We start from the raw sequence: 11,020 nt of genomic DNA, 5'->3' as shown, positions 1-11,020 counted from the left end.
GTAACAGTCTAACTCAAAATATCTCAAGTTCTAACAAAAATACTTCAAATGCTAACCCAATAATATATGAAAAAGGCAAAAAAAAAAACCAAAAATTAGTATTTTAGGCCAAAAATTGATATTTTTAATTAAAAATTACTTAGTTAGATAAAAAAAAAATCATATTCACAACCACCACCAACCATCAAACCACCCTTCCACACAAAGAACTACCAAAATTTTGTATATGTATTTTAGAAAAGAGACATTTTTTAAAAAAACTAAAAAAGCTTTTGTACTTGTCTCTATAATAACTAAATGGTTCATATATCACTTTTTTTTCACTTAATTACGTCTTTATTCTTTAGTTTTCATGGCTGAAAATTCCTTTATTGAATAAGTTTAGATCCAATATTCAATTCTAAAATTTAAGAAACTCACAAACATTGACTACAAAAACATGAAAATAGAAAAGCAAAAAATTTAAAAGCGTGCAAATAGAGTGTTAAATTAAATAGTCAAGATTCAACAATAATATACAAAAATCTTCAAAATTAATCTCAAGTTTCTACTTACATGTAGTTTAATTACATATGCATATACATACATGGGAAATAGCTATTATAAAAATGCTAGTAGATAGGAAATTGAAAATATTTATCTATTATAAAAATTTAATTGAAAATTTGGTAAAAATATAATAATATAAAAAGTTGGTAAAAGTTTTTATCTATTGGCATAAATAATTAATAATTAAAAGTTTTTATCTTGGGGAAGACCTAGTCGGGAAAACCCTAAACTAACAAAAGGGTTAATAATAATGATCATTATTGTTATGTTTATTAAAATAAAATAAAAGGTGGAAATGATGGAAGTAAACACTTTAGAGTAGTTACACCCAAGATCCAATGGATCTCCACTTAATAAAGATAGATAATAATCAAGTTTGATCTATAATATATAAGTAGCTTAATTTGTTTGTGCCAATAAATGAAATAAAATAAATTTTTTATTTACTCTATAGTATAAATTAACTTTTATTTCTACACAATATTTATCTATTTTGTAATTTCTTTCTTATTTTATTGAAATTAATAGCTAAAAGCTAAATCTCTCCTTAATCTATGGAAAATTGAAGATTGCCTCTAAAACCAAAAAGAAATAAATTAAAAGTCCATAGAAATTAACATGGATGGAAGGACACAAACTTGATGAGTTACGATGATTATATAATTTTAAAATATTTAAAAAATATTACTAAAATTAAAATAATATTTCTTATTATTAAAAATACTTTTAAATTAAAAATATAAAAAATATTAATAAAATAAAAAATATTATTTTAATTTTAGTAATATTTTTTAAATATTATTGATTCCAGTTATTTATCCACTTTAGTCTCATTGTCAAGGACGGATCTTTCTGTTGACAATGCAGAGCCATGTCCCCTTCCTTTTTGAAACAAAAAAATTTTGTATTTTTGTTATACGAGTTCAGTTATACATTTAAGTGTTTTTGGCAATTAAATTTAATTAAATTAATTTAAATTTAATAAAAACTATTTTTATCATATTAGTATGTTCACATGCATATTTTAATAATGTAAAATATATTTTTTTTATCTTTTTTTTTGTTTTCTTTTCTTTCACCTCTTTTTTTTCTTTTTCTGTTAAATTTATGCACATAGGTTTTTTTTCTTCTTTTTCGTATACGCAGATTCTTCTTTTTTTATTGGTTCTGATTTTTTCTAGTGCTATTATTAAATAATTTCAGTTCATTTTTTAGATTATTTTGGTTCGTTTGTGTGTTGAGGTTCACCTTATATTGCTGATAAGTATTGACCAAATTTTTCATTCCTTAAGTAATTTCGATTTATTTCTTAGTTTATTTGAAGTTCATTTGGATACAAAAATGAATTCGATGTGTTTTGTGTTAATTGAGGTTCACTTGATGTTGTTGATAAGTATTGACCAAATTTTTTAGTAAAGAAAAATAAAATTATTCATTATCACTTTATTCAATTGCATTATATTCTACTCTATTCCATTCAATTAGTTCAGATTTGAACAAACAGTAAAAAAAAAACTCAATCATCAACAAAAACACATCAAATTCATTTTTGGATCCAAATGAACCTCAATTAAACTAAAAAATGAACTGAAATTATTTAAGAAATAAAAAATTTGGTCAATACTTAACAGCAGCATCAAGTGAACCTCAATTAGCACACAAATTGACCGAAATTAGTTCAGATTTGAACAAATAATAAAAAAGATTCGATCATTGACAAAAACACATCGAATTCGTTTATGGATCTAAATGAATCTCAATTAAATTAAGAAATAAACCGAAATTACATAAGGAATAAAAAATTTGGTCAATACTTATCAGCAGCATCAAGTAAACTTCAATTAAGACACAAATGAACTAAAATTATTTAATGATAGTAGCAGAGAAGATCAGAACTAATAAAGATGTTTGTAAAATGTTTGTGTTATTGGTGATGACGATAACGAAAAAGAAAAAGAAAAAAAAGGACGCAATATTGGAGAAGAAGAAGAACCCGCGTGCGCGAATTTGAAAGAAGAAGAAGGAGAAGGAGGAGGAGGAGAAGAAGAAAAAGGAAAAAAGAAGAAGTTACGTGCGTGAATTTGAAAGAAAAAGGAGGAGGAGAAAATAAAAAAGAAAAAAAAGCACGTGATTTAAAAAGTTTTTATATAACTTAGTTAGATTTAGTTAAGTATTTTGCTTAAATATAAAATTTTATTGATTAAATTAATAGATGAGATGAACTTGAATAATTAGTTTTCTTAAATTTCGACTAACTAAAACACTCGATTAAATAAACACAAACCTTCAAAAATTTCATAAACCTTTTAAATTCTCAATTTTGTGAACTTTTTTTTATCTACTTAACTTATTATTATTTTATTTTTTATTAGATTTTTTTCTAATCAAATACATTCGAATATTCAATAATTATTATAATTTTTAATGTTTATCATTTTAACTATAATTTTTTAAAATATTTCATAGTTTATATATTCTAAATTTTTTATAATTTTAACAATAAAAATTAAAAATTTTATGCATTTTTTAAGAAAAAGACAAATATTTTTTAAAGAATCGAATTTAATAATAAATTTGATCTTAATTATTTACAACAAAATTTTGAAAAATGACTTCAAATTTTGTAATAACATCCTCAATAAAATCAGACGAACTTAATTTAAATAAAATTGATATCAAAATTATTTTGATAATTATTCTTTATTTGGTATATATCACTACAACAAATCCTTAAGATAGCGACGGTTATTTTGCGGCGGTTTTGTAAATGTGCCGCGAAAAGACAAATTGCGGCACATATAGCGGCGGTTAAAGGTTGGACTGCAATCAGGACGACATTTAGCGGCGGTTTTGCTAAAACCGCCGCTATATTGTTGTAAGGTTAACATTTCGCGGCGGTTTTCTTCAAACCGCCGCTATATTGCCGATCAGGTTTGTATTTCGTGGCTTCTTTTCGAAAACCGCCGCGATATGTCCGCCGGTGACTTCTTGTTAGGCATTTTGCGGCGGTTACTTTTAAACCGCCGCAAAATGCGTATTACCACATATTGCAATGTTTTCTTTAGTAATAATCATTTGGGTATAATCTAGTTAAGTAAATACTACTATTTTAAACTATATATGTTTAAATCATTGTTACTTAAACTTGTAACACTTTTTCTACATTCGTTTTACATAAATAAAAAGTTCACAAGTTAAATAAGCTATATATGTTAACTCATGTGAACAAATTTACCAATAAGATTTTTTGTTTACTTTATTGGCATTTAAATTTGCATTCAAATATGGATGTAAAAGAAGAAAATAAAATCATATTATGAGCTAATTAAAAATCAAACATTTTTTAGAAAATATTTTATTTTTGATAATTTATAAAAAATATTTATAATTATTGTTTTTTTATTTATGATTGAATATACTCTTTATTGAATTTATTATGGATATTATTAGATGTACTCTTTATTGTACTCTTTATATATGCTTGGATCATATATAAATAGACGTAAATTAATTCGATCTACTATGGTCCAAAATTAATTCGAATTACTAGGGACGACCTAGCGTGCATAATTTGAATCACCCTGGTTCGAACTACCATAAGACTATATGCAAGCATAATTCAAATTGGATAAATTCCAATTACAAGCATTACTACTAATTCGAATAGGACTAATTCAAAGTAGTGTTTGTTTGTCTAATTCAAATGAGACTGATTCGAATTACATAAGAATATGCTTCTGGGAGATCCTGGTAATATTTTTCAATTTGGTAGAATTGTGTAATTTAATCCTCCATTTGATTTAATTGTGAATTTTACCCAATATATAAGGTGCCTATAATAACAATGATCAGATATATAAAGTATACAACAAAAATCTGTGTGGCAATTAAATGTGTTCATATGATATATATAATTATTAGCGCTATATACATCAAAGAGACATTTGGCTTGGTGGTAACATGACATTGTTAAAGCTTTTCTTTCCTCCAGGTTCCAAGTTCGAGCCCTACCTTCTTCGTTTGTGGAAGGCTTTACAAAGTTGATGGAGGTTCCAAGTTCGAGCCCTACCTTCTTCGTTTGTGGAAGGCTTCTACAGTGATCCACACGCTGTGGGTCTAATGGTGGAAGCGCGGGAGGCTTTACAAAGGTTCCAAGTTCGAGCCCTACCTTCTTTGTTTGTGGAAGGCTTCTACAGTGATCCACACGCTGTGGGTCTAATGGTGGAAGCGCGGGAGGCTTTATCCACACGTTGTGGGTCTAATGGTGGAAGCGCGGGTTTAACGATTGAGTCAGTTGGACCACCGGACGGTCCGATTCGATTCTAATAACTATGAACGGAAATACTAAAATTTGGCGGCGGTTTAGAACCGCCGCAAAACAAATGTTGTTTTCGTTTATTTGTTATTTAGCGGCGGTTGCAAACCGCCGCAAAATTGATAGATGTTTAGCGGCGGTTATTCCAGCGGTTGACTAAAACCGCCGCTATCCATTTTGCCGCGCCCTATCTTCCGGCGTTTCATAAAACCGCCGCGAAATGTTTCGCGGCGGTTCAAAACCGCCGCTAAACGGCTCCAGGAACCGCCGCTAAATGGCGTTTTTGTTGTAGTGTATATAAATCCCCACCCCCCAAAAAATTATGTTCAAGCTCCACCACTAGTCACCCTAGCCTTAAACCCTATAGAATCTACCATATATATTTTGCTTGATTGAACAAAACATAGTAGTTATTTCAAGTGGGCTTCATCTATTGAGGATTATTATATATTGAGTAATTAATAGCTATGGACATTGGACGCCCCACTTTTTACCCTTCAGAATTAATATCGTCATTGCTGCTATATTGTACGATCTGAAGAAAAGTTTAGGTAATAATAAATACTAACAAATCAATGTATTCCTTATATTACTATATAGATATATATATAATAAACTCTCTTTTTCATTTTTTGAATAATATTCTATTTGGAGTGAAAGATCCTGGAGACCAATATTTAATTTTATAGCGACATATAATTAACAATAATATTTACAAAATAATAAAAAATTAGTTTGAATAATTTAAAATTATTTTATTTAATATTTTATTACTGCCTTATAATTAATTGCTTCCTTGGAAGAACTAAGAAATTTGTGGTTATCTTTTATATGGAGTAGAAGATGATAAGAGTGATGACAAGTAGAGATATTATTGTAGGTCATGGTAAGGTAATTTTGGTAGCTAGGTCAAATAATTATTAGAAAGGACGTGTGGTGTTAAAATTTAAAAAAAAATCGTATACTAAAATATATTTGACATTCTATAAAAATACGATAGTTATTAATTAATCATGTATTTAAATTTTTTTTAATTAACAAAATAAAAAAAATTGTTTGATTGTTAAAAAGAATGATGTCAAAATAATATTCAAGGTTAAGTATGATTTTGGTTCCAACGTAAAAGTTAAAAATCGGTTTTATTTCCAATTTTTTTTTCGCTATAAAATGGTTCCCAAAGTTTCAGTTTGTTTTAAAATCTTCTTTTGTATCAATTTTATTTTTTATTACCAAATTACCCTTCAATAAAAAATTATAAAATAAAATAAAAAAAAGAAAGGCATCAGAGGGAAAAAGAGAATCCGGAGGAGAGGAGAGAAAAGGCCGCACCGCTACCTGCATCTTTACTGCTACTTCACGACCCTCACCGCCCGCTGCTTCTTCTTCTTCTTCTATGAACTGGATTTTTAGTTTTGAATTTTGTTGATGGTTCTGAGTTTTGATTGTTCTGATTTTTTGAGTTCTGATTTTCTGATGGTTGATGGTTCTTCTGATTTTCAATTTTGTTAATGGTTCTTTTTCTGATGGAGTTTTGGTTTAACTTGGGCAGGGTTTCTGGTTGATTTTGTTGTTCTGATGATAACGATGATGACCATGATGATAATGGTAGTGGTGGTGGTGGGTTATGGGTTTAGGCTTCTGTTCTGCTTGCTTTTGCTGAGTTTGGTTGATTTTGGGGTGAAAGGGGAAGGGTATTTTCGTTCGAAAGACAATTTTAAAACAAACTGAAACTTTAGAAACCATTTTGTAACGAAAAAAAATTGGGGACAAAATCGATTTTCGATCTTTACGTTGGACCAAAATCATATTTAACTCTAATATTTATTATAAAAAATATAGATGTAATGTGGTTGAAAATTAAAATAACCTAAGAAAATTATTTATGGAAACAAGAAGTAATATATACATGCATGATAATTATATTATATGTCCTTGTACCATTATTGGTTACCTAGTACTTAATACATATGTTGATAAGGATGATGATATTAGTGGTGGTGGTTGAGAAGAAGAGACATTGATAAATGATAGTTATGGTGGCGAGAGAGAAAGAAGGTGACCATAGTGGCAGTGGGGTGACGACCATAACAGTGTGATGGTGTACCACCATTGGTGTTACTAAAATGAGGAGATGAAAAAAGAATGATAGGAAAAAGAAATAGATGGTTAATCATTTAATGCATTTGAATAGAAATAATATAATTCAAATATTTTTAAAATCAATAAAACTACGTGCTCAAATAATTTTTTTTGACCAAGTCCCAACTAAGTTGGATAGGCGAGCATTTCTTTTTTCTTTTAAATGTCGTCATCGTCTTCTTTTTTTTTTCAATAATGTTATTGTCACTTTTTTATTATCGTCTTTTTCTTTTTTTTCTTATTTAATTTTTTTTTCTTTTTTCTCTTTATCCTCTTTCATTATCATCATTATCAGCGTTGTCATTTTTATCTTTTTTTTATATATGTTCAAAAAATTAAAACATATAAATTTTGATATACAACACAAAAATTTTAGTGTATAACAAAAAAATTTTAAAGAACTATATGCTAAAATATTGACACCCAACCAACAAAATATACATAACACAAAAATTTTGCTACACAATATAAAAAATTTAGTGCACAACATGAAAATTTTAATGCATAATACAAAAAATTTTAAAAGAGTATATATCTAAAGTATTGATATCCAACCAATAAAATATATACAACACATAAATTTTAATATTTAGCACAATTTTTTAATGTACGACACGAGTTTTTTATGCCTAATCCAAAAATTTTTAAAGGAGTATATATCTAAAGTATTGATATCCAACCAATAAAATATATACAACACATAAATTTTAATATTTAGCACAATTTTTTAATGTACAACACAAGTTTTTTATGCCCAATCCAAAAATTTTTAAAGGATCACGATTGATATAATTTTTATGTTATATCAATAAATTTATGTTATATACAAGAATGTATGTATTATGTATAAAAATTTGTGTCCTATGTTAATAAATTTTTATATTAAAAAGATGCCGGAAAAAAGAAACAGATGCTAGAAAAAAGAAAGAGCGATATATATATATATATTGGATTTATTTGATTAAAATAAAATATTTATATAGGTAATATTATTTTTTAAAAATATTACAAATTTGAGATAAATAAAACGTTGGGAATAGTTTTAAAATTTCTAACTAATGTTAGAGATTGAGGAGATGAGAACAAGCATATTTTTACTCAAAACAAAAAAATCTAGCATATTTCTAAAGGTCATTATTTAACACATATTTTAACAATAATACATCAAATTAAATTTATTTTATATATAGTAGATGAAATTTATCTTAAAAAATTAAGAATAAGTTACATTTTTTTAAGAGTTTGACATTTTGAATAAATTTTCGATGACCTAAATTGATCCAATTCAATTTCAATCGAATTAAATGGGTACATATCAATAAATGACAATATTTATATTCAACTAAATTCGACTCATTTATTACATATACACTCATATTATCTATAAATATTACAAGTTATTTTTAAAATTTAAAAAAATAAAATTGAATACTATAATTATTAAACGGTAGTGCTACATAATTTATTTTGATAATTAAATTTAATTAAATTAATCTAATAATTTATTAACACAATAAAAATCAACTAAGAAAAAAAAGAAAATTATATTCATAGCTCCTTTCATCTCATAATAACATTCTAGTTTGTAATAAATAGATGGAAAATGATACTGGGTCATAGGTAGTTCCTTCGGTATCAGCAGCCTCCAATTATTAGTGGATGTATTTAATTTGTTCAAATACTTTTCAAAGTTAAGTAGGAAATGGTTTAATCAAGCAATAAACTCGCAGTTTAATTTCTCATGCATTGTTAATAAATTAATCAACATTTTTTAAACAAAAATATATTGAAAAATGAATTTAGCTAAATAATTAACATTTTTCAGTCATTATTGTTAGATAATTTTTAAATTACTTTTCAATATTAAATTCTAATTTTAAATTCTAAATTTTCTAGAAAAATATATAATTTTATAATAAAAAATTAATTAATATTAGCTAATTAAAAGTTAATTTTCTTTATTATTTATTATTAAAAAAATAAAATACCATGTGTAATGACATCAAATCATCACCAATAATTTAAACACCTTAATTAATATATGGCTATGATGAGTGTACATCACTGCCACTTTTTATGAGTTGGAGCAATATAATAACCAAAATTAAACAAACATGTGTTAACAATAAGTCTAATTTTCCACACTTATTATTACATTTTAATTTAAAAATTGGTGGAAAATATTGTTGAAACTACCAACTAATCATACTTAATGCTGGTTTTAGCTAGCCATTTGAAAAGTCTCCAATGACAAGTGTATATATAAATATAAATAACATATATATATAGTGCATGCATGAAGCTATGCTCATTATTACAAACCATATATATAACAAACATTTTTCTTCTTTGTATCAAGAAAAAATAAAAATGAAGAAACTACTACTCCTCCTTAAAGTTAGTACAATAATTGTTGTGTTGATGAATAATTTGCCATCAATAGGAGTGTTGGGTTATGGACCAGTAGTGTTGATAAGAGGGGGAGTGAGAGATTCTTGTTCACAAATTGAGCTTCCTAAAACAGTTCATGGTCCTGAGAGCATAGCATTTGATTGCCATGGCAAAGGACCTTATGTTGGTGTTTCTGATGGAAGAATTCTCAAATGGCATCAAGAACACAGATCTTGGATTCAGTTCGCGGTTACCTCCGCAACAAGGTAGGTATTTTCTTCGTTGTTTTTTGATGTTATTGTCATGAAATCGTTTCTGTTAAAAATTTAAGCCGTTAAAAAGAAGTATATTGATGGTTATATTTTTTTATATGTCTTTTTACGTAAAAAGATTTTTTTTTTGAATTTGTGTTAGTTTTTATACTTTTATATAAGGAGGATTTGGTAAGTTTTCTGGTGATTTCTTTCATATATTTGGTCTCTCATGTGGTTGAATTTAGTTTCTTTAAAAAATGAATGACTTTTTGAATTCTTTAATCATTAAGTTTTTTTTGTGTGTTTATTATGTTTTATAAAATAATAAATAAAAATACAACTTGATGGATATAAAATAATGCTAGATAAAGTGTTAGTTTGAATATCCAAAAGTTTCCAGAAACAAAAATTTTTAGCTAAAAAATGTGAAAACTTATTATTTTGTCTTTATTTAATATATTTTATAATAAAATAAATTTAGATTTTTTTCCTTTAATATTACCGTTTGAATATAAGACTCATCAAATTAAACCTAATTGAACTAAAGTTATATTTAAGGGTAAATGAAATTAAAGTATATAAATATTATATTGTATGATATACAAGTAATATATTTCTCTTATAATGACACACCACTACATCACTAGTCTTGTATGCAGTGTATGTTGTATTTTAGTTATGAATTTGGATCCATTAAAATGTTAATTAATGTTATGAAGTGGAGAGTTAGGCTCCATCTGGTCTCTATTCCAGGATAGAGACATAGAAATAGTGGAAAATAAAAACATGGAAGTTGTGCCTCAATATATATGTTGTTTAATTTGGCTATTGTGTGTATAATTTAAAATGAGTTTATATTTTAAAAGTACATAAAATAAATGAGAATATCAAGAAGGAAACATGGTTTAATTAATCAGTCAAGCCTAACTTTTTGGGTAAAAAACTATTATAAGCCAATGCCATTTAGAATTGACGTATATAAGCCAAACTGAAAATCGTTTTAGTAATGCGCAGATGCTATATTTATATAATTCGAACCAGTATGGTTCGAACTGCATATGATAGTAATTCGAACCTGAGCAGTTCGAATTACCAGTTGATTGTTCTTCATAAATCGAACCAGGTTGGTTCGAACTAAGAATGCACCTAATTCGAACAAAGTTAGTTCGAATTACACACAGCACGCGTTTTCAAGTAATTCAAATTTGACTATTAAAAAATTAATAATTTATTAAAAAAAATTTATTAAAAAATTTATTAAAAAAATTAATAATTAAAAAATTAAAAAAATATATATTTTATTTCATACATTAAAAAAAAGCTAACAAAATATTTAATTACGAGACTTCTTTAAAATATTTGTGATATATCA

At 26.4% G+C, this 11,020-nt stretch overlaps 1 protein-coding gene across 1 annotated transcript in view; it reads left to right on the top strand.

The window, feature by feature from the left end:
• The first annotated feature begins 9,313 nt into the window (after window positions 1–9,313).
• LOC107477062 (protein STRICTOSIDINE SYNTHASE-LIKE 10) overlaps window positions 9,314–11,020 on the top strand; it is a 7,954-nt gene continuing 6,247 nt past the window's right edge. Inside the window, exon 1 of the mRNA XM_016097030.3 lies at window positions 9,314–9,660. Coding sequence (XP_015952516.1) covers window positions 9,374–9,660 — 287 coding nt within the window. The 5' untranslated portion in view covers window positions 9,314–9,373. The remainder of the gene's footprint in view (window positions 9,661–11,020) is intronic.

This window comes from Arachis duranensis, unplaced genomic scaffold (assembly GCF_000817695.3).
Source record: "Arachis duranensis cultivar V14167 unplaced genomic scaffold, aradu.V14167.gnm2.J7QH unplaced_Scaffold_165934, whole genome shotgun sequence".
NCBI lineage: Eukaryota > Viridiplantae > Streptophyta > Magnoliopsida > Fabales > Fabaceae > Arachis > Arachis duranensis.
This window is presented reverse-complemented; position numbering and strand designations above follow the sequence as displayed.